The following is a 24,737-nucleotide window of genomic DNA, read 5'->3' as shown; positions in this document are numbered from 1 at the left end:
TTCCCATTTGCTCATTTTCCTCTTCCTGTCCCTACCTTCCACTGGACTACTGTTGACTGCATGTGCTTGAGTTGCGGTTCTGCATAGAGTTCAGGGTGTCTTTTTATACGGATTTAAACTCTCACTGTTATCAGGCAAAAGGTGCAGCTGAGGCACTGGCACAGATATTCTTAGGTGCCACCTGGCTGGAAGGCTGAATCTTGGAATGGTGGGCAGGCCTTGGATGTGATATGATTTAGGGGACTGAAAAGAAGTCTTTGTTGGAATGCTGCCAGAAAATCAAACCCCACAGAGATGAAACTACATATATTGATGTAATTGGCATCTATTTTGAATTTTTAGTGCTATTTCAGGTAGTAGAGTATCCCTGTGCAGAGAAAGAAATGCTAGTGTAGCTTATTCTGAAGAATGCATTTCTGCTGCCTGATTAGCTGATACTGGTGCCTCCTGGAAACACTGGCAAAATCTAGTAGGTTGTTAGCAGAGAAGAACAATATTTTTGACAGCTTCTGTTATGCTGCTTCTGGTGACACTTGTTTTATAAGCTGGCTATCCCGCAGAAGTCAGCAACCAGATGTACAAATCCACCTGCTTGCTTGGAAATCTGCCACTGAGTTTCCAATTTGCCTTTTTTCTGTAGCTTTGAGTCACAAGTGCTTTCTCAGCCTTTCTGTCTTTTCCTTGCCTCTACTTCCTGGTGCATGAAACTAGAACCTTGCATTTTGTTTCTGGTCGAAATAGCAGATTATAGGGCAGATAGATAAATTAGTCCAACTTTAGTATGGTACTCATTCAGGCTTCAGCTTCATGCGGTAATCAGGGGAACTTGCAGTGCTTACTGGCAGTTTTTTAAAGTTACAAGCTAATGAACATAATATTAATTTTGCTAATCAAACCTCCTGACAATTTGTTCAGTGTTGGCAGCTTGTGTCATGTTATTTTCTGTCATTCTCAGCAATTCATGCTCACGCTGTATGTCTCCAGTTCCTTTCTTGCCAGGGTCTCTTCCTCCTGTGACACCAGCCTCTGTCACAAGAGTGGCTCAGCTGATGCCTTCATCGTTGTGACTGCCATATTTAATTTTCTATCTGAGTTGTTCGTATTCTGAAAGTTTTGTTGATGATGGAAATCTTCGTCACATTTGGGTGATCTTGTCCATACAGTCTATACTTTCCCATAGAAACCAAAATGTCTCAGGTGGCAACTAGTCAGCAAGTGGCATTTTACTTTTAAAGTAGTACCAAAGACTACAAAAAAAACACAAACAAACTAAACCCCAAACAAACAACAACAAAACCAAACAACAAAAACCAACAAACCAAAGAGACAAAAACCCCAAACAAAACCAAACAAAACACACAAAAAACCCCACCAAAAATGCTCATACTAATTGCTAATGAAATGGTGTTTTAAGGAGTCTATCCACAGAAAGCTTTTAAGGGTTTGGTACGCTAGTAGGTCCTTATTATCTTGGACTGAGAGACAAGCTTCTGTGAAAAGTTTGAAAATTCAGTAAATGTTACTTTTGCCGAATACCAGCCAGACAAAAAAAGAAAAGTAGTCTGGTGTACATTAAGCTAAGTAAAAATTGTACTCCTTTCAGTTATATGGGAACTGCCTTCTTACAAACAGTCAGTGTCTCATAACTCATAAATATCTGTTGGTATCCTTTTTTCTAGAGTGAGCCACTCTTAACAGCAATGTCATCTGTTTTCTTAGTGCTTTGTAATGCTGATAGTCTTTGGGTTTGTGCCCTCCCCTCAACATCAGTTACTTAGACAATTCTGCCTGAGTTTCTAACCTGTATGGGTTCCCTCAAATGCTGGTAAGAAAGGGGGCTGTTGAGCACTTAACATGAAGTCTAACTATAAAGCTTTGAAAGCGTAATTATATAGACACTCTTGTTTACCTAAAGCTGTTGGAGGGGCACAGCACACTGGTTGAAGTAGAAATTGGCATCATGCTTTTATGAAAGAAGTAGTACCTAAAAACTCCTATTTAATTAGTTACAGCAGGAGATATCTTTTTCAGAATGCAGACTTCCGAGTGTTGCATTCACTGAAAGGCAAAGTAGTTTTCCAAGTGTCCTGTGCTGGGGATTTTTAAGTGCATGTGTTCACCAGTATTTTGGACCAGTTATAAGTAAATCTGCACAGAAAGGTTGCTAGGTGCAGCTAGCCGTGTATTATTTAGCCAGGCAGTGAGGCTTCTCCCACATTCTCTTAATGTTGCTATATGACATACTAAGAAACTCCAAGAAGTATAAACTTTGAAAATCCTTAATCTAAATTTTTTATTATGTTTATTCATTTAAATTCAAGTGCTAACTGAAATGGATAGAACTGAAGAAAAACTAAAAACATTGATTTATCCTTTAATTTTAAGGCTACTGAGATGTAAGTCTCGTTTTCCTTTTGATACCTAAGGTCCAGACAGGTGGTTTTAGTTGATTGTGTCTGACACTGCCATTCATGGAATAGTAGATATTTCCTGCCCAAAGAGCTTGCAATCTGAAACGGTTACAAAATAAAAGGAGTAATTGTAACTTGCAAGAACTTTAAAGTACAGTGAGCTATGTTATGACTAAAAGCATGTTATTCTTAAAACAAACAAACAAAACAACAAAACAAAAACCCCACAAAACCAAATAAACAACAACAACAAGATGAAAACAAAACAAAAACCCCACCACTTGTAGCTAAGCTGACAGAGAAAGAGGACAAAAGAAATATGGATATTGCATCAGTGTGGCTGTGTCAGATGTGATCTCCTGTTGTCATATACTTGGAGCTCAGCACATGAAGGGCAATACCTGGCTGTGACCTGTAGGAGACCACCAGTGTGGTGCTGAGGCCAAGTCCCGCAAAGCAGTGGAGAGACCTTCACTCCCCTTTTTTGGCAGGTCCCTGGTGCATCTGCAATTCCATATCCTTCCTGCTGCTGCTGCTCCAGTAGCCTCCTCTTTGCAGGCTCTCCTTAAAGGCCACCTGAATTTAAGCACCTCTAGCCTGGGCCAGGTGGGGCTACTTGTCTGTACAATCCTGGGACTTGAGGCATGGTGTGGGGAGGGGGGAGGGAGCAGTCTGCAGAGTGGTGATTTTGTCAGCTCCAAGAGGCTGGGATGAGGTGGTTCTGCTGCAACCACTTCTGACTTGGGTACACTTAGCAGAAACTTTCCCATTTTAAGTCAAGTGTGGGTATAAGATGCAGCTGCCTTTCCCAGCCCACTGCAGGAGGAGTTCCTGTCAACCTTCTTGTGTTTGTTTTGTGTTTTTGCAGGTTGTGGGCTGCTCATTGCAGAAAGATACAGCTGAAAAAGGGTTAGCATCTTTCCATTCAATTTATGTCCTGAACTTCTAAGATCCTACTATTGCATTTTTGGTTTTGTTTTTTTGGGGGGTTTGGGTTGTTGTGTTTTGTTTTTGTTTTTTTTTTTTAGTGTTAGGCCATCATATACATTCCATGGGGAGCTAGAGAATATAGGGGGAATAAAAACAAAAAAGTCAGCTCTCATTACAGATGTTGTAGGGAAAGAAGATACCGTTTGGTTTATGTAACTGGAAGAGCTCTGTATAATTCCTTGTCGTTTTGGGATAGAGACTGAATTTATGGTCCTTTAAGTACAGCCTCATTGAAGTACGAATAAAAATATTAACAACAGGAGCCGTGTTAAAAAGTGGCATTTGTTATTTAGAAATGAGTTCTTTTAGAAATAGTTATCTTAAAATTTATTGAGTGGTTGGGACTTTAGCAACAGAAATAATCAGTTTCTCTCCTTTTTGGTTGCTGATTGCTAATGAGAATTTTTACAAATACATGCAAACCCAACAGAAGCTCAGGAGTATTAACAGCAAATAGAACTTATATAGCACTGAATTCTCCTGGCTGCTCTATAGGTAGAGCTCTAGACTTGTCCCTGATAGTCCCTCCTTGCCTATAAGATGTGAGAATTGTCTGTATTGGAAAATTGACTTGGGAAAGCACAGTGGTATAATGACCAGGTATTATTTTGCCAGTGTGTCTGTTTGAAAGTAGACTGTTGCTCCAGAGTAAAAATGACTGGGTATTTGAGCAAATTTACTTTGCTGAATGATATCAGTGTTACTCTAGAACATGTTCACACAGGAAATTATACCATTGTAGTTTCGTTTTTCAGTTTTCCAGAGGAGGTAGTTTTCAGCTCTGAATACTTGAAGCAGCTAAGTAATGGGAAGAATGAAGTGCACTAGGAAGCAGGCAACTAATGGTGACAAACACCTAACTAACGTTACAGTTCTGGTTTGGTGTCTTTTTCTTTTTTTAATCCCACTTATTATAGGTTTGGGGGATTTTTGTCCATTTTCAGGGTTTTCTGTTTAAGTGATTAAAAGGGAATTTTTGCTTTAAAGAGTGAAGGGAACTGCATATTGTTTGTTGGCACCTTTCAACTTGGCAAAATGTTGCTATTTTTATTCAGATGGGTCATCGAATCATGTTTACAACTATCAGCCATGTGATCATCCACGTCAGCCTTGTGACAGCTCATGTCCATGTGTAATTGCTCAAAACTTCTGTGAGAAGTTTTGCCAGTGCAGCTCAGAATGTAAGTAAAACATTTAAAAGTTATCTATAAATTCCTTTCACTGTGCCAACATCTAACTGTGCCAGCAGGCAATCTGAACTGCTGTGTTTGCAAGAGCAGCAAATCATGTCAAATCGTGTGAGAAGTGAGCACCTGTCCAATTTAATTTGGCCCTCTTAATTAGCCACTGAATGAAGTAAAAAACAGTATTAAGACTTAAAACTGAGGAAGACTAAATAAAATCAGAGAAGACAAAAATTTACAGTACTTCTGAAAGTCTTATGCAGATATCAATGGCTATGTTTTTTCTAATATTCTGATATGCTATTATCTGCACTCTTAATTTTACAATGTACTTTTTTCATACTTGCCCTTTTTGTTTCCCATATATTCCTTTTTAGGCCAAAACAGGTTTCCTGGATGTCGTTGTAAAGCACAATGCAACACTAAGCAGTGTCCATGTTACCTAGCTGTACGTGAATGTGATCCTGACCTTTGTTTAACATGCGGAGCAGCCGACCATTGGGACAGCAAAAACGTTTCTTGCAAGAACTGCAGCATTCAGAGAGGATCCAAAAAAGTATGTAGTTGTACAATTATATTTCTGGTTTTGAGGAAGTTTTGTATTTTTATGCCAGAGAATGGAATTTCTTTGCCTTCATGCTGTCACACAGGACAAGAAAAACAAACAAAAAGGGAGGTGGCTGTCACCTTAGGTGCTGTAGTGCTGCTGTTAAGCTCTGTGTACATTTTATCATGTACCAACTAGTTAGTGTTTTCTGTGTAACACTGTGGTAGAATATCTCCTTTTCCCCATTTAGTCTTTGCTTGTAATTTGAAAATAGGCTGTTTTAAATTGATAGCTTGTCAGTCTTTCCCTAGATCAGCATAAGGAAGTTTGGCCATGTCTTTCTTCAGTTGCTGATTCTAAGACACAAACTTGTACACAGTCTACTGAAGATATCTCAAAAGCCCATTCAGCTCTGTTAAATACACAGATAAAGAAACCAAGGTTTATTTCTGCTCTGGAATGTCTTCTCACAAATGAGTTCTTTCAAATACTGAGCCAATCAGTACTGGGCTCCTGTCTGCAGACCTTTCTAGTTTGAAGTCCTTAGTGTACATGTTTTTATGTAACACTCTCATGTCGAAGTTAAACTAAATTTTTTATTGGTTTTCAAGTACTTCCTGTGTTTTTTCTTTCACATGCAACATCTGATTCACAAGTTGTAATTTTGGTGTGCGTTTGATAATTAGAGTACATGTTTGTCCTCTCTCCTGGAGCCCCAGGGTACATTTCATTAAGTGATAAAATTAAAAACAAAACCAAACCCTAAAACAAGACAAAAACCCAACAAATCCAAGCCAAGCCATGTGTAAACCTTTTTATTTTCTCTCCCACAGCACTTGCTGTTGGCACCTTCAGATGTGGCAGGCTGGGGAATCTTCATCAAAGATCCTGTACAGAAGAATGAATTCATCTCTGAATACTGTGGTGAGGTAAGGATGGAGAACACTGATTATGTATAAGCTTAATTGGTAAAATTGTGTATTTGCCAGGGACCATGAGATTTGTCTCTAACTTGGTATCATGTTCTTTAGATGGAGAGATGCAATTGACTAAGTATACAGGTGCTGCTGTCAGAAGCTCAAAGCCCAGGAGCTAGATGGTTGAAACGTCAAAAAATTTGACATAGGTTATTGTGAGAATGAGTGGCTGGAGTGTCCTTTTTATCTTAGATGTAATTTCAATTTAGACGTGCCTGAAATTTTGTGCAAAATCATTTAGCGTAGTACTAAAACTCGGTTGGTGCTTTCACTAAATTATATGCTATTTGTAATAAGAAAATCCTGAATCAGGTATGCAGTCTTGATTTTGAGATGAGAAGCAATTCTTACTTTTGTTCTGTGCTCTTTGCTAAGAGCAAACCATGGTTGAGTGCTGAATACTTGCTGAAAACAGTACTTCATCTTTGGGAGTATTTTCAGTCCCAGAGAACAAAAAGCCCACCTTTCTTTCAGAATGTCTGGGGGGGTTTTTTTGACCTTAAGCTGCTATGGCTACAGAAGGGGAGAGGGTGGTCCCTTTTTACAAGTACTATTTCTTTCAGATTATTTCTCAGGATGAGGCAGACAGAAGAGGAAAAGTATACGACAAATACATGTGCAGCTTTCTGTTTAACTTGAATAATGGTATGTATGTACTAGTCACAACCCTTGCAGCATAAATAAAACCCCATGTTGCTCAGCCCGGTTCTGTTCCGGGCAGCAGCTAACATTAAGAAATTTTTTCCTTCTGCAGATCTTTTCCTAGTAATGTGTGGATTCCTAATATTAATAGCTAGTGCTTTTTTTTTTTTCCTTAATGCAAGTCAACTAGATAATAGTGATGGAGCCTATTACATAAGCCAAATATACAAGATTAGTTGAGTACAACTTCATAAAGTAAAATTACATGTAAGCATTAGTAAAGTAGCCTAAACTGAAAAAGCTTGCTAAGTATTGTCTGAAATAATTTACAATGACTTAAATTAGCAGTAAGTTATGACGATAATTTTGTGTCAAGAGAATAAAAAGCACACGACAGACATCTGGCTACTGCCACTTGAGAAAAATAGACTGTACTGTGTCATGTGTGAAATACTAAAAAATATTTGAAAGGGGGGAAAAAAAGCTGATTTATGTCAATGTTGACTTAACATATTTATGGAGTTTGTCCTTGTGAAGTAAAGTTAGAGAAGCTCCAAATGAGAAACTAAGGTAGTGCCACTGTGGCAGGAGATAAATGAAATGAACAGGGTGGGACAACAGGATAGTGGGAGTCTTGCAGAACAATACAGCTATGGTAGGATGATGTGACAGCTCTTCTATGAGCAGTTGGCTTTCCAGCTGCTAAAATTCAAGCACAATAGGTATTGAATAGACACCAAAAAATGTTTGTAGGTGATCTATCCATCATTTGTGGTGTTTAGTGGTTTTTTTTTTTTCTTCCTTCCCCAGATTTTGTGGTTGATGCAACACGCAAGGGCAACAAAATTAGATTTGCAAACCATTCAGTAAATCCCAACTGCTATGCAAAAGGTAAGTTTTAAATTTACTTGCTTTTAGCAATGTATGAAATGTTACCAGATACTTACTTAAAAATACTGCTAAAATGTTTAGTGTGTTAATGTAAGCTTAAATTTGTTTTAAACAGTTATGATGGTTAATGGTGATCACAGAATAGGAATATTTGCTAAAAGAGCCATTCAGACTGGTGAAGAACTGTTCTTTGACTACAGGTTGGTAGACGGATTTTTGTAATTTCTTCCTATCATAACACTTGTTAGCTTTCAGTATTTTCAGTGCCTGCCACCTTGCCACCTCAGGTCTCAGCAGCTGTGAAGCAGCCCTCTTGCATTTTTTTTTTTTTTAACTCTCACACTACAGTAAGACTGACATTAGCAGAGCAGCTGGTTAAGAGCACAAGTTTGGAACAGCAGCTTGTCGAGAAGTTTAGAGAAAAGTTTAGTGACAAATGGGGACAGACCTACACAACTTTTCCAGGTAGACTTGTGCACTGAACTTCATCTGGTAGGGTTCCCTAGGTACTGGTAGGGGTTTTCTCTGCTGTCATTCAGAAATGGGCAAGAAGTATTCCTGTCATTACAAAGAAGTGCTTGCTAAGATTCTGCTGATATTTTACTTTAAAATCAAGAAGAAAACTAAGTGATGATACTATATAAGTCCACCTTGAGAAATGTAGTTGCTTTCCACTAGCTAAAATTAAATTTAGTATTGTGAGATTTGAGATGAAAAAGTGTGGAATTTTAGCACTTTGTTTCTTCTTGGTCAAACTGTTCTAAAAGCAATTTTTGAGGGGTCAGCATTGATCTGCAAATTCACACAAGGAATAAAGGCCCTGGGTGGTGAGAAAACTATAGGAAATCTAAGTATGGGAGTATTCTGGGCTGTGCTGTTATGTCAGAACAAGGAACCTGAAATGTTCAGCGTTACTGTTTTTTATTTTTGTTTTTATTTTTTTAATTTTAGATATAGCCAAGCTGATGCCCTTAAGTATGTGGGCATTGAAAGAGAAATGGAAATCCCTTGACACCAGCTACCTCTTCTCTTAAACAGCTGCCTTATCTTCAGGAATTTCTAGTACTGTGGGCAATTTTAGAAAAATAAAAATGATGCAATTTGAAATTCTGTATTTGCAAAGTACTGTAATAGTAATTTATAGTAACAAATTTAAAGAAAAACCCAACTTTTTATTGCCTTCTCACCAGCTGCAAAGTGTTTTATACCTATGAACTTTTGCAATAATGTGGTGTGGTACATTTTTCAACCTTGAATAAAGGATACTTGAACTTCTTCATTTTTACTGGAACTGAGTTGGAATTTTGTGTTAGCCAGCTGAGGAAGCTGATGGTGGGAACTTCAGCATAGCACTCAAGTAAAATAGTCACGGTCTTGCAGTTTTCACAAACCTTTGGCTGGAAGCTACTTTCACATTCAATAAAGCCTTGGTCACAGTTTAGAAACTTGCACAGTTGCTCTTACAGCTAATCCCAATATCAGCTGCATTCATCAGTCCTTAGTCCCAACAAGGTGTCTGTCCCTCAGCAGTGGATGCACTTAATGGGAGGGGAAAAGCAACAGTAATTACACATCTATTTCTCTTCTGCATCTCACGTTTAATCTGTAAGCAACTACTATTGGCTCTTGCCTGAAGCTAGATTGACAGCAGTTGGGTATTTAAAGGTAGAGCTCTGCAACAAACAGCATACCAACTATACAAAGCAACACTGCTTTAACTCATGATGGGATAAAGCTGGGCTTTGAGAGGCAGCTCAGAGCAGGTTATTTCTGGCCTTCCACATGTGATAAACATTCAGTCTGCTACTCTGTCACCATACTGCTCTTGCATCCTGGTATAAAAATCCACTAGCTCTAACAAAAGAAAAAACCAGCATCTTAAAACAAAAAACACACACACAACAACACAGAAAGCATCAAGAGCTCCATTCTCCTAAATTTCAAAAAGCAATTTGAAAATTGAAGAGCAAGATGCTCCTATTACACATGCTGGCAGTCTTCGGTGCAATCAAGTTATTTTGGAATAGGAATAGCAACCATTCAAAATCTCAAGTGGGGATGAGACTTCCCCCACCCTGTTTTCCAAACCAGTTTGGATCACATATAATACTGCTTTATAATTACTTTTTTCTTTTTAAAAACCCAGATATTTTGGTTGATCAGAATTCAGCTGTAACCATTAAAAATTTGTTTCCCCTCAGAGAAAAACAGTATCAACACACAACCTGGTTCACTTCTTCATGCCCAAACACTGAACACATCACAAATTCTAAGGGGAAAAAAGGGTTTGGCTTCAGAGAGGTTATTTTCACCATCAAGAATATAAAATATAAATTACCAAAATTGAGACTGGTGAGGATGGCAGCATTTTGCTTTGTAGCATGTGGAAAACACACTCATTGCACATGTATATACTGAACATGACCTTGTAAGACAAATGGGAGGAAGCCTGGCCAATGAATAGATGTGTAATAACACTCAGAAATAGTAACTCCCAGCACAGATTGCACTTCATGGGAATTAATCTTTAGGAACACACTCAATATTCTGTTCTAGTCAAAGGAAGGGGTAGCCTAAACCTTGCTTATTCAGGGTAGCATTAAGGCAAGTATGATGCATTTTATAGCATACTGAACAATATTAAAACTAGCTCCAATTTCAAATGACCAAGTATTGCCACATATATTCTAAGTATTTTCTATTCTGTATGTATCTATGAAATCATCACAACCTTCTTTTCAAAACACAGACATTTCCTCTTAAAAAAGAAATCACATGCAGTTTGGATGATGGATGACAATTTCTTCAGAAAACAAAATGTGCTTTAAATCACCAGAAAACAGGGAAAAGGAGGAAAAGCAAAACTGATTTCTATAGCTTTCATAACCATTATACCTTTTATTTACATTTAGAAAGATAAGTCATGAAACTTAAAACAATAAAACCAAATGCAACTTGTACAGAAATCTTTTAATCTTTTTTATTTATCACACATTAAAAAATGAAACACACTATACAAATGGTTTTTCATAGCAGATTACACATGGGTCCATTCAGACTTGCTCTCAAAGTGCTGCCAACATTTATAAGTGCTGCCTGTGATGGCAGCTGTTTATCATATAGCCAATGTATTGATTTAAATGCAGTAGCATGCAACCCTTTAAGGAGAAGGGTTTGATTCCTTTCTGTTATTAAATTAGGTTAAATGGCATTGGTGTCCATATTTACATACTTGAAATGTATCAATCCTGAGCAGTTCTGATGTAAATCTGAGACTGGCTGATGGGAGTCCTGGTCTCAGTTATTAAAAAGGGAGGTCCAAATGGCAGCAGGGTGGCTGCTATGAAGTTCTGTTGCTTTCATTCGTTCCATCACATACCTATTTGCTGAGTGTCACACAGTCAAGTAATTGCTAATAAAAATGTTAAGCCAAGTAACTGTAGGTGTCCTTCTCGCCATCTACACGTTCCAAGTACTCCTTCTCAATCAGGATGTCGATGCATTTCTGTGGGAGAAACAAGCATAAGCAGTAAGACAGTGGCAGAAAAAAGCCCCCTCTGTGCTTGCCACAAAGTTTGAACAATTTTGGCCACTGAGTTTCATGCCAAGTAGAGGTTGGCAGTAGGCAAAGGGCACAAACCATGGCAATCCAATCTCCCATTTCTGACCACATCCAAGTAGGGGACTTCACTAATCAACTAAACTGAATTACGCTCACTTGATGCCACTCCAGGGTAGTGACTGGGAGATCAACTGATCATCAGTAGGCTGAGCAACTTCATAGTAAGACATCAAATAAAGAGTTAAACCAAGATGCAGAGTGCTTATTGTACCGTTACTAAAAGCAGCAGTTGCAGTAAGGAGCTGTTTCATGGCTTGACTGGCTGCATCTTTCAGCATCGGTGCCAGTTAATTACACAATTGCTCTCCACTGCCTGTGTTCTGCCCCATCCATCCCCTTTGCTGTGGATGTAAAAATCATTGCTGGGACCCCTAAACAAACAGATGACAATGAACAAATATAATGCCCCTCACTCCCCAGCATTTGTATTCTAGAATACATCAGGAAACTGTTCTATTGAGCCAGCCCACAAACAGTGGTTCTCTCACAAGTGGGAGAGCAGGAGCAAGAGGTAAGGCTGGAGCAGAGGCTGCTGCAAGCTGGCAGTGATGTGAAAAGATGCAATCAAGCTACTGTTTTACCAGTGCCAACAATACAAAACCATGCATGTTACCATGAGAGAAATACAGTGTTTCTGGTTAAAATATTTCCTACTTGTTTACAACTCCAAAAATCTCTCCTTACCCATCCCATGTCCTTGGTTTCCCTTTTTAATTCAGAAGCATGCATTTTGTCTACATACATCCTCCTCACCTCCTGGAATGCGGGTTCAGAGAGATGCGGTTCTTACATACCTTAATTACTGGAACTCGTGGCTTGAACCTTGAGGACAGCTGTGTTAGCACTTCTCCGAGCAGTTGCTGGTGTTTTAAAACCTTCCTCATTTTCATGATTCTCACAATAGCAGCCTGCAAAGTCAGAAACGTGTGCTTAGGAGCAAACTACTACTCCTTCTGGATAAAGCCATTTTACTTCCCTAGCAGATCACATCTGCTGCCACAGAAGCGTTGTCACAGCAAACCTGAGCAGCAGGTGAGGAGATGCACACCTACAAACATCAACTACTCACGCAGACTTTAAGAACTCAACACAGCATCGATTCATCACAAGTGGTTTTGACACATGACTTAAGAACTACTCCGCTTACAGTCAGTCACAACCATAGAACCAACTCGTACCAAGAGCAACATGAAACTACTTATATAACAAAAAGCCTTTATTTATATACTTAACCTTACTGTGACATTCTTTTAGTAATATATTTGTATTTCTTTCCCCTGCCCCTTTGCTTCTCAAGTAGATTCCAAATGAACTGATAGAAAAACACTTAAGTTCATCCTACCTAGGTATTACTAGTTTTCACCCAGGACAGAGGCCTGGTGAGCATGTACAGCCTTGGAAACCAAACACTCAGCAACATGTTAGACGAAATGTGAAGAACACCATCCTATCACACCCTTCTATGTTTTCTATTACAGGCTCCAATCACCTTTAGGAGTACTGTAAATATATTTTTAGCTCCAACACAGTGCACTGCAATGGCATGTTGTCTTCTAATAAAAATTAAGAAAACCCCACAGTAAGCTTCATTAAAGGATTACAAAGTTGGAATTCACAGCATGGCAGCATTCTGTATTACAAGTCACCTGAATCAGCAGTTTCCTATCTTCCTCTATATTTTTGTGTGTAGTTTCTTGCTCCTGCTTCTGTTCAGTCTTCATTGGCACATTGATGTTTACCCTTAATTTTTTGCTGTAAAGAAAACCAGGAATAAAATAACTGGCCTGTTTAAAAGACAATCAAACAAACAGAAAACAAACAAAAAAATGCAAACAAAACCCAACTCCAAAATAAAAGCCACAGCATCACAATTACTCTACAACAAAAGGGGACTTTGTGTAAAATTTTCAGAAGTGACAATCTTATTCAGGTTAAAAAAAACCAAACCCAAAGCCTCACAACCAAACCCACAAAATACCTTTCTGGTGGTTGTTCATATGTTTCATGACTTACTGAATAAAACCTAGCGATCTGTTAGGTCAAATCAGTGCTGTATAATTACACTATATTTGAAAGATTTCTATGTTTAGCAAGAAGCTTCCAGTCAGCAAATGGAACAAAGTCAGTGGAAACAGAATCACCTTTCTGATGTACAGACTGGATTCTGACAATAACGTGGAAAAATCCATTTGTTCTGTAAAACGGAATTCTGCCTTTCTTTCACAGGCTCCCCACTATCACACGTGGCCACTGGCAAGACAAGCTGCCATGTCACGAGTGGCACAGGAGCCCCAGCAACAGGCCTGTCGGCTGCATTGCAGGATGCTTCTCTAGAGAGGGGATCTGTTATTTATTTAGCATAGTCTTGTGCAGCATAAATTGGGAACTACCGAGCCACACAGTGCAGCAATGTTCAGCTGTTTCCATCACTGTGTTAATGTAGCTGAGTTCTCAAACCTTTAATTATTGGTCAAGGAGAGAAGGAAGCAGATAAAGCATGAAGTACAAGGAAAGGTTTCAACATGTTGCTTTCACTTGCAGTCTTATTTTCAGGCAGTACTGAACTCTTCACTGAATTGATGTGTGTTTACTTCTATACTCTGGTAAGCATGATAAACACTCACCACAGTACTACGAACAGCTTAAAATAAACATTAAAAGCAACACTGGTTAAAGTGGATAATAAAAACTACTGAAAATCATGTTTATTAAGTTTTCAAATCACTGTACGCTCTGAAGTTCTAAAATGAGTCTGCTGATCTTCTCATGTTATCTCCAGTGGATGAGACTTTGACCTTTGCTGGTCATCGTATACTACTGTAACCTTGTAAAATATAATGTACTTGCTGAGTGCAAAGTCATGCACCCTAGTAAAAACCAGCACAATTTCTTACCAGAAATAAATGTTATGAGAATTAGACAAGAAACAAGGAACAAAAAGGAGATAGGAAAATATGTTCAGGCCTTGACAGACTTTATGATAGAAGTTTAAGTCAGAGAGCTGGCATCTTCCCTTATCCCCCCTGCTAGCCAGCTCTCTCCTTTAAAGTTGGTATGTTTGATCTGTATTTGAATTGGCACTTGAACCCTGGAGCTTTCATCCCAGGAGTATTAGGTTTTACCCAAATTTTGAAAGCGGAGAAGGAGCATTATACACAAGTGATGTATGCTGCTGTAGTTTTCTCTTACTTTTTATAACCAAGATACAGTTTTATTAAGGTGTCTGGTTTTAACTCCACCTCATCAACATTTGCATTTTCATCTTCCAAAACCTGCAAGGAATAAATAAATACATAAATATTCATTAATATATTTTGTCAAACGATAAGCAGGTCATAAAAAAGAATACTTACAAGCAATTTTGATTTTAACAGTATCTGTAGAACTTGTGCCAAGATATCCTACAAAATTAGAGAAAATGTTATCAGCACAGAGAGACAGCATCTTTCTCTAACTTAGAATACTTCAACAAGAATACACAGATTTAGACTAAGAACTAGCAAGTGCAAACCACTGCAAAATGAGTGAAAACAAAACATAGTAAAAATATAGTTCAGAGAAATAAAATGTAATAAGGCTCTTTTTGCGTGTTAAGCCATAGTCCCCTTGCAGTCAGCCAAAAAACATCAAATTCTTTACAAAGACTAATTCCAAACAACAGATCTTCCCAGTTGCTGGGTTTTTGCAAGCAGATTTCTAATTTTTTTTTTTTTTCCGTACTGAACCATAGATACCATGGCAGACTTAACCCTCAGAAAGCAAGCACGCTCTGCTTTCTGATTAACATGTTTTTGTTTTCTTGCTTATACCAGGAATCTGTTCCGGTTACTGTCACCAATCAGTCACCCAGAAGGCTACACTACTGGCAGCGTTTTGTGCAGGCTTTCAAAGCAGCTGTTGTCCCACAGTAGAAGTCTTCTGGGTTCCATGCAGTTAGTTTTCAGCTGTATAAAGAGTTTTATTCTGGTCTGACCATAGATTGGGCCAAATATTTATTTTACATGAATAAATACATATATATATATATGTCTGAAAACAAGCATCTATAATAAATGGCAACCCCATAAAGCTTCTGAGTTTACTGTAAAACATCATCAGCAGTAACCTAGATATGCATTTCTAAAAGTAAAGATCTCACTGACCAGGCATTGCCTAACTTTCCAGAAGTCACAGATGACTTGATTCAAACCTACTAGTAAAGGACACAAATGCCGAATAAACTGGGCCATTAAATCTACTTGGAAAGAAAATGAGGGAACCTTTTCCACAAGAGAGTGCCAATGAAACTGCAAATTTTACTATGTTCATGTATATAAACCTTGAGATGTAAAGAATGGATGCACGGATCAACCAATTAAGGAAAAAAAATGCTGTTTTTCCTAGAATGTTGTCTTTTAATATTAAAATGTAAGTAGCAAAACACTGAAAACTTACTACCAGAGCTCAGCAGGAAGCAAGGCAATTCGCTCTAGTCATGAACAGGAGAATATACACACTAAAATTCATCAGAAGACTAGGCAGTTTTAACTACTAGAAAGTAAACCAGGAAAGTAACTTGACCAAGAATAGAGCACATCTGTCTAACAGAAACCAACTCTGGCTTCAAGCATGTCTAATTCCAATTTCTTACGATAGCAGGAAGAACCCTGAAGACCAAAACACTTGTTCACAAGAGTGTAGTAAAATGTGCAAAGTCACTACCATTTTTATTTGAGTACTGTCTGTCAGCTGCTGCACGGTATAGGCATCTTCTGTGTTGTATTGCAGTAAAATCGCCATCTGGAATGTGGATGCCTAACAGATCCAAAAAAAAGAGAATGAAGGGAAAAGGAAGGAAATCAGAAAATGAGAATGAATAAACACACTTTCTGAATTTGAACAGCCTAAAATTCACCAGTTTAACACATATACTGGAATATTTGGACAATGGAGAATACCAAACTAGTGCTTATCATTACGCAACACAGGAAAATCTGATGTTACTTACACAACCAGAACTCTACTTTCCAGCATTATCTGAACAGAAGCTCTAAGATTATGATCATTTAACTAGCTGCAGACACTTCACTGGATCTTCTGTTATGATGTCAAAGCCTTATCTTTCTACTTGCTAACATAACTTTTAGTTCCTTTCCTCTGTAACTCTGATGGTTACTCATTTGATCTTCATTAAAACCTACAGACTACTGAAGTCACCCTCACAACCCTACCAACTCCAGTAGAATAATGAAGCCAAATTTATAAACAAGGCAGCTATCAGTGGCTTATTCAAGTCTATCATCACAGGGTTAACATGTTGGTGGCAAGTTCACAGTCTGAGATTATCTTGTTTCTTTTCACTCTTGTGAACTCCTCCTCTCTGCTTTTTGAGGGAAAGCAGACATGAAAGTAGAAGCAGCATGAGATCTTACGCAAAGAGGTTGCGTTTGTCTCACGCAGCCCAGTTCAACACGTTTAAACCACTAGTACTATATTCCCTTTCCTAATTCATTTTCTTTTAAACATAGATCTTAAGTATCATTGAAGTAAATAAACATATAATGAAGGTTCTATTAATCATAACACCAGCAGCCGTCTGGAGAGGGCTAACATTTATGTTCACTTCAGTAATACACAGATCTGCAGCCATCAGGTCTTGCATCCGTGCTTTTCTTTATTTAAAGACGGCAGCATTATTCGCAGGAGTTAAGTTAATGAAAGCACGTGAGCATCATAACTAGCAGCTAAACACATATACAGAGATATGTATGAACATGTACACATCTCCAAATTAAGGAACTGAATGACTTAAAATACTTGTCATAGATCATTACACCCTGTTAATGAGTAATGACATAAAAATAAAATACAGCTCAGTTCACAGGGAACTGGGGCTGTTCAGCCTGGCAAACAGGAGGCTGAGGGGAGACCTTATCACTCTCTACAACTACCTGAAAGGAGGTTGTAGGTCTCTTCTCCCAAGTAGCAAGTGATAGGACAAGAGGAAATGGCCTCAAGTTGCATCAGGGGAGGTTCAGATTGGATATCGGGAAAAGTTTCTTCACTGAAAGGGTTGTCAGGCATTGGAACAGGCTGCTCAGGGAAGTGATTGAGTCACCATCCCTGGAGGTGTTTAAAAGACACGTAGATGAGGTTCTCAGGGACATGGTTTAGTGCCAGTGTTAGGGGAATGGTTGGAGTCTATGATCTTGAAGGTGTCTTCCAACCAAAATGATTCTATGATTACCTATTAAAATTAGTTTGGATGCAGGCACAGGTATTCACATGAACTCCGCTACTTCATCATCTACACAGTTCACCATTTTAAACACATTTACCTGCACAGTGGTCCTTTAAAGTAAGGAAAAGCAATTATCTCCAGATGACAAGAAAAGATGCTGAGCAGTTCATTCAGATAGCATAAGAGCAGTGGAACAGAGTGTGAACACATGTCCTTTAAATGATCAGCTGCATCCAGTTCTCTGAATGCAAACATTGCCAAGTGCTTCTGTTGGCATGGTGTTATCCTTACCTGTAACGTGTATCTATTTTTGAAACAGTTGGTAACCAGTTCCCCTTTGGACAGCTGATACAACCATGTTAATTTTCTTCCACTATGACGACTGGCATAAAATGCAGTAAATCTCTGATAGCTCCTTTCTAACTGTAAAAAAACCAACGACAATAAATAAGTAAAAAAAAGAATATTTTTTACCTTCATTTACCCTCACTAGATCACACTCTGGAACCAGCAAAGGAGAAACAAATCAGATCACTCTCAACTGCCATGTTGTCTGATTAAGACAAACAGAAAGAGGGTATTCAAATTCTTCAGACTAGTTGAAAATTTCCCCTTGTTATGAGTGTCTCCTTTAAGTGTCATTAACAACACAAACTCAAACAAGCACTTAAGTTCCATTCTTCCATTTATTATAGATTAAGCTAGGCTAGAAAGGCAATCTCTTTTATCCACCTTCATCCTCCAAGTAACAGCAGTTACTTATTTCTTACGTTAAGTATTCATGTCTTGTCTATTCTGGTTAAGCACTCAACAGAAAACTAATGATTATAATACCTAAACATTTTACTGGACAGAACCAAAGCAATGGCAAGAAAAAGTTTCTTAAATAAAAGTATACACAGAAAAATATGCCAAAGATTTGCTTTGGTTACTGTTGAATGTTTTGAAGTAAGATTCATTAACCAGGGTCTTTCCACAGGAGAAAACATTTCTATATTTCACACAATTCTCTCCTACTACCTTGCTCACTTATCTTGTTCCCAATATCCTCCAGCCACATAAGGATAAATTAAAAGCTGAGAGACCTGGGTCTTTTTAGCCTGGAGAAAAGACTGAGAAGGGATCTTATCAATGCTTATAAAATGTCTTAAGGGCAGGTGTCAAGAGGATGGGACCAGACTCTTTTCAGTGGTGCCCAACAACAGGATGAGGGGCAACAGGCACAAACTGAAACACAGAAGGTTCCATCTGAGAAAAAACTTCTTTACTTTGAGGGTGCCAGAGCCCTGGAACAGGCTGCCCAGAGAGGTTGTGGAGTCTCCTTCTCTGGAGACATTCAAAACCCACCTGGACACATTCCTGCGTGATCTGCTCTAGGTGAACCTGCTTTAGCAGGTGGGTTGGGCTACATGATCTCCAGAGGTCCCATCCAACCCCGACCATTCTGTGATTCTGTGAAATAGGCAACCACCACAGAGACACTTCCAGTCCTCTCTGACACATGACAAAACCAGGAGACATCAGACATATAAAGCAAATTTCTCACATGAGCATTCCACACTCCGATGACACAAGTACAAGTACCTCACCTCAGAGGGCAGAGCAAATGTGCAGGACTGCTGGAATGGCCATGATCCAGAACTCAGCACCTGGATGCTGAAATCCACTGGAAGACAGGTAAAGAGGCTGAGCTGCATTATCCCCCTTGCTCCCACAGCCTCTTGGAACACACAGTCCCAGTTCTAACACAAACAAGACATAGTTCTGCCTTGCTCAGACTAACATGGTGGAAAGTTAAGCAACATATTTCTTTTTATTCCGACCATAAACCAAAGGAATTTGCATAAGATGTCACTGCAGTTGGACAGGTTTAGATTTACTGCGACAGTCATTCAATTTTCTCTCATTTGTTGAAGTTATTAACCCAATTCTATCCCTACAACGGATTTACCTTTTGATGCAAGTGTAAAAATTGTAAGCATTCACTTTTATGCGTAACTAAAACTCATTGCTTCACAGTACACAACTGCAAGAATAAACATTTCACATTTATACTTGCAAGGCATTTTGGGCCAGTCAGTTAGAATACATAAACTAAGTAAAACTTAAGCCTGACAATACACAGCTCCAAATGTAAGCCAACAAATCATTATCAGTTCTTTAAAGAATTTGTTTCAACGTGCTTCAATGAAAACAATATTTCTTTATAAAAAAAGTGACAGGGCTGTCTAACAGCCTAAACCAGAACATTCTTTTTTCCTTAATACTTTAACATAAGTACGAACCTAGGCCACCCCATGCTCAAAATCAAAACTACTTAAAGAAAAACAGACAGGATTCAATTTAAATTAATTACATATTAGGTTGGTGCAAAAGGAATTACAGCTTTTGCATTGCTGAAATTTGCCATTTGATATTGGAATACATTCTTAAATAAATGTGGTTATGTTATACATCATTTTCCCACTTTGTTTTTTTTGCTACTGACTTATTACTTGCTGTTTATGTTTATTTTAGACTACGGAAATACTGTTAGACAAAAAGCAAATTCGAGCTATTTTCTTATTTGAGTTCAAGCAGCGGAAACAACTCACAACATCAATGACGCATTTAGCCCAGGAACTGCCAATGAATGCACAGTGCAGTGGTGGTTCAAGAAGTTTTGCAAAGGAGACAAGAGCCTTGAAGATGAGGAGCGTAGTGGCTGGCCTTCGGAAGTTGACAATGACCACTTGAGAACAGGTCATCAAAGCTGATCCTCTTACATCTACATGAGAAGTTGCTGAAGAACTCAACGTCAACCATGCTATGGTTGTTCAGCATTTGAAGCAAATTCGAAAGGCAAAAAAGCGTGATAAGTGGGTGCCTCAGGAGATGAACAAAAACTATAATAATTTTTTTAAAATTGTCATTTTGAAGTGTTGTCTTCTCTTATTCCACACAAGAACAATGAACCAGTTCTCGATTGGATTGTGACGTGCGACAAAAAGTGGATTTCATGTGACAACCAGCAATGACCAGCTCAGTGGCTGAACCAAGAAGAACATCCAAAGCTCTTCCCAAAGCCAAACTTGCACCAAAAAAAGGTCACGGTCACTGTTTGGTGCTGTGCTGCCGGTCTGATCCACTGCAGCTTTCTGAATCCCAGCAAAACCATTACATCTGAGAAGCCTGGTCAGCAAATCAATGAAATGCACCAAAAACTGCAACGCCTGCAACCAGCATTGGTCAACAGAAAGGGCCCGATTCTTCTCCATGACAAATGCCTGACCGCACGTTGCACAACCAATGCTTCAAAAGTTGAACAAATTGGGCTATGAAGTTTTGCTTCATACACCACATTCACCTGACCTCTTGCCAACCAACTACCACTTCTTCAATCATCTCGACAACTTTTTGCAGGGAAAATGCTTCCACAACCAGCAGGACAGAGAAAATGCTTTCCAAGAGTTTGCTGAATCCCAAAGCACGGATTTTTACACTACGGGAATAAACAAACTTATTTCTCGTAGGCAAAAGTGTGTTGATTGTAATGGCTCCTATTTTGATTAATAAAGGTGTGTTTGAGCCTAGTTATAATGATTTAAAATTCACAGTCCAAAACTGCAATTACTTTTGCACCAAGCTAATACCTAAACGTGAGCTGCAAAATTAGGAAGAGGCTACCCATAACAGAAGATATAAAGTGCTATTAGAAGACAAAGTACAGACCCATAAGACTAATTTAAAAATCCTAGTTATCTTGGTCAAAATAATATTAATTCTAATTTGTAGGGGTATGATGTCCACATCAAATATTTCCCTCGTATTTAGCTCTTTGGAAGTAAGAGGAAGCTAAACTACTGAACAGTAACTGAACAAATGTATTACTTACAATCTAACGGTTCTGAATTGGTCAGGTGCTTTTTAAATTGCTCATTCAAGTCCTTGCTTACACCAATATCTTGGAACATCCGCTGCAGCTTGGAGGTATACTCAAAACCACAAGCTTGCTGTATTTTAAAAGCACAGATATGTCAGCAAGACACATTTTTGACATGAGAGAATAAGAACAAAGTATCTGACCCTGTTTTCTTAGAGATGTACAAAGGTTCAGTATTTCCCTTAATCAAAGTACTGATCCCAGCTAGACATAACCTTTAACTATCAAAAAAATGAAGAAAATTTTGTTCAAAAATAAAACAAAACAGACAATGAAACAGACTACTAAAAGAGTATTTGATCATATTTTGCTTGACCCTGAATGAACAAGCACTAATGAAATTAAGCAATTTTTCAGCAGTAATTCCCCTGGATAATCATATCTGTGTCATTCATATGGATAAGAATAATCAAGCTTAACTCCATCAGACAGACATGCATTGTAAGCTCCCAGAAGTTGAAGAAGAAAAAACAAAAAAACCAAACCCCACAAAAAACAGGAGACCTAGGTTGTGTATTTTTCTATTGAACATAAAATAATGACATCGAAGGACATACAACAACACTTTCTAACAGACTGAAGACCTGCAATATAGTAGAACGCAGGACAGTCATAGAATACTCACTTTTAGTTTAGAGATCATGCTTGCCTCAGCATCGTCACTAGCACTGTTCTGATGTACAAGTCTTTTTGCCAGCATTTTAGCATAGAATTTTTGAAACACATCTTTATCCTCAATGTACTTGAAAACAACCATCTGGAAAAGCCAAGAATATTTGTAAGAAAAAAAATATTTAAGCATTTGTCTTGAAAAAGCTGTAGCAGCAGCTACTTCATTTGCACTTGAATTTTTAAAGGCAGGGATTATTTTAGGGTGGCAGTGGGAGTGGTGGTGTTTGGTTTAAATGTGGCTACTATTTTAAACACATTGACTGTACATTCCACATGTACAGCCTTACATACAAATAAATATGTATCACATATAGATAATTATAAAAAAATATACTGTAGAAATTATATATATTATAGGCGTACATAAAAATGAAGTAAAAGCATAAATTCCATCTGGCCACTTTAAATCTGCTGTAAAGGGCTTTTTTTAATTAAAAAAACCACAACCAACAAGCTACACAGTGATAAAGACTATTAATGAAAAGCTGAAATATTAAGTAATGAAATCAAACATTCAAAATAAAAGGTCTTCTCTCATCTGACTTGTGTAACAATTGAATATTACTAACTTGTCAAAGCTTACACATACGAGAACTGTATTTATAGATATCTTACCACTTGATTGAGTGTATCTTCCAATTCTGCTTCTTCTGGATTCTTTGAGCTGTAATGAAAGTAGTGCATTTTTAATGAGTCCCAAACTGCCAAATTTAAACAACATATGGATGTATATGGAAATTTCATAAATAAAGGAACATAGAGTAGTTTTGGAATCAAAGACTCTTTAAAGAAGAAACAGTGTAGTGAAATGAACACTTCACTGCTCCACATGTCAGCAATTCTGAAGTAAGGGATTTTTAAACAACAGGTTGAAGTCCTGGACCATGAATTGCTTGAGACTTCCTGATAGCCTGACACTTCTCAGAATTTATGAGCTCAAACATGGATCTCTCTCCCTGCATTTATTCTGCTGCTAAATGCTATCTTCGTTTCTTATTTTAATTTTTTTAAAATTTTTTTTTATAGTGAAAAGAAAACAGCTCAGAGAGCTGGGTCTTGACTGGATGAGAGCTCAGGCTCACATTGTTATCCTTCATATCACACTTGTCCATCAGGCATACCCCCAAATCTGCCCCATAGAAAGTTTGTATTTATACAGGGGAAAATAAACCCTTTGCTGAAGGAAGGAGGGTATGGGGAAGGGAAAAGTGAGCAAGTTCTTCTGGTTTTGCATTGTTTGGTGGTATGTTTTTTTTCCTTCCCCAAAAAAGCTAAAAAAGTTGCCAGTGACCAAACTGACACCAATCCAGTATGAAATGAACTGATACCAACTCAATGTATGAGCTGCTGAATCATCTCAAGCAAAATACCTTAATTATGAACAATGAGAGGTTAGAAAGCAGTTTTTATCCTCCTCAGTTTCTGCTCAGATGGAAGATGACATAGAGAAAGCAACAGGAGGAGAGCAACAATTTTAATGGAAAAAGGGAAGGTACATCTATTCTTTGCAATATAACACAACTCAAATTTTAGGGGAAAAAAAGCACATAAAAAACCCCTTTGTTTTATTTTAAAAAATAGAACTTAGTTACCTATAAAGAAAGAAAGGTCTTAGATCTTTTATTATTTCCCCTCTCCTCTTTAAAAAAGAAAAGTGAACTCCACAGAATCTTTAGGAACAGTCCTATTGAGATTTTTGTATTCAGAATTTGGTATAATTAATTCTTCTTGAAACATTAAGTTCTGTTTCTGAAGACACAATATAAAACTTCATATGCTAAAACCTTTTAAAACAAACACACCTTGAAATAATAATTTGTCTTTGAGTCTTTGAAGACGTACCTTTTCTTTAGTAAAGAGTCACAGTATCGCGCCAGTAGCTCTGGGGATTTACTGGATGATTGAGCCATTTTTGTCACTGCATTGTTATTTATAAATCGACCACAAGCCTATAAATCACAAAATACAGTGAAATTTTGGGAGACAAAACAATGAAAAAAAAAAAGTACACCGTATGCCACTACATATACTTACTTTGTCTAGTGCAGCCACAAAGCCAGCATCATTGTTGAATGCAGACATGACTAAAGCATTGTATTTCTTATGGACATCCAATACTGTCTGTACATACATTTTTGGATCCTGAAATAAAGAGATATTTTTTTTGCAACCCATTGACTTTCTGCTTTCTACTTCCTCCAAAGCGGAGCTACACACTAACACAAGCAAATTATTACAGGGACACTATATAAATATTAGAAATATTTTTAAGGTAAAACACTATCCAGACTAGTTTAGGTCCTGTGTCTGGGACTGACTTACATTAGCACAAGCTTTGATTTACAGCAACCAGAGTGCAGCATGTACCACATTATAAGAAAAGACGACAAAACCACTTTCTCAACCGTTGCAAACATTTCCAGGAAGGACCTTTTCAAAGACATAAGCTTAAGTTGAATCAGACCTGAGAGAGCTGGACAATCATAAAATGCCAGTTGCTATAGAAGAAACTGTTAAAATAAATCTTTGTAGTAAGAATGTATCAAGTGTATCCCCAGTAAGTACAATTTAGTAAGGAGACCTAAGTCATTGATGACAGTTCTTAAAAACTGTCTGCTCAAATCCCAGTGGCAGCCGAAGGCCAATAAACATCAAGTTT

At 38.0% G+C, this 24,737-nt stretch overlaps 2 protein-coding genes across 4 annotated transcripts in view; one reads left to right on the top strand and one right to left on the bottom strand.

Moving 5' to 3' along the window:
* Positions 1-8,921, top strand: part of EZH2 (enhancer of zeste 2 polycomb repressive complex 2 subunit) — a 51,424-nt gene extending 42,503 nt beyond the window's left edge. For all 3 annotated transcript variants that reach the window (XM_065627686.1, XM_065627685.1, XM_065627684.1), the window contains exons 13-20: positions 3,280-3,320; positions 4,457-4,582; positions 4,963-5,141; positions 5,966-6,061; positions 6,673-6,754; positions 7,562-7,642; positions 7,758-7,842; positions 8,594-8,921. In XM_065627686.1, coding sequence (XP_065483758.1) covers positions 3,280-3,320; positions 4,457-4,582; positions 4,963-5,141; positions 5,966-6,061; positions 6,673-6,754; positions 7,562-7,642; positions 7,758-7,842; positions 8,594-8,654 — 751 coding nt within the window. In that variant the 3' untranslated portion in view covers positions 8,655-8,921. The remainder of the gene's footprint in view (positions 1-3,279; positions 3,321-4,456; positions 4,583-4,962; positions 5,142-5,965; positions 6,062-6,672; positions 6,755-7,561; positions 7,643-7,757; positions 7,843-8,593) is intronic.
* A 1,643-nt stretch (positions 8,922-10,564) lies between these two features.
* The window catches only part of CUL1 (cullin 1), a 52,051-nt gene continuing 37,878 nt past the window's right edge, over positions 10,565-24,737 (bottom strand). Inside the window, exons 10-22 of the mRNA XM_065628037.1 lie at positions 24,113-24,220; positions 23,921-24,027; positions 22,694-22,742; positions 22,032-22,163; positions 21,359-21,476; positions 19,074-19,150; positions 17,776-17,907; positions 15,966-16,058; positions 14,618-14,665; positions 14,454-14,536; positions 12,911-13,016; positions 12,059-12,172; positions 10,565-11,147 (exon numbers count right to left, since the gene is read on the bottom strand). Of these exons, the coding sequence (XP_065484109.1) occupies positions 11,067-11,147; positions 12,059-12,172; positions 12,911-13,016; positions 14,454-14,536; positions 14,618-14,665; positions 15,966-16,058; positions 17,776-17,907; positions 19,074-19,150; positions 21,359-21,476; positions 22,032-22,163; positions 22,694-22,742; positions 23,921-24,027; positions 24,113-24,220 (1,248 nt within the window). The 3' untranslated portion in view covers positions 10,565-11,066. The remainder of the gene's footprint in view (positions 11,148-12,058; positions 12,173-12,910; positions 13,017-14,453; positions 14,537-14,617; positions 14,666-15,965; positions 16,059-17,775; positions 17,908-19,073; positions 19,151-21,358; positions 21,477-22,031; positions 22,164-22,693; positions 22,743-23,920; positions 24,028-24,112; positions 24,221-24,737) is intronic.

This window comes from Caloenas nicobarica, chromosome 2, assembly GCF_036013445.1.
Source record: "Caloenas nicobarica isolate bCalNic1 chromosome 2, bCalNic1.hap1, whole genome shotgun sequence".
In the NCBI taxonomy this organism is placed as follows: Eukaryota; Metazoa; Chordata; class Aves; order Columbiformes; family Columbidae; genus Caloenas; species Caloenas nicobarica.
Note: the sequence above shows the minus strand (reverse complement) of the source record. Positions and strands in the feature narration are given on the sequence as shown.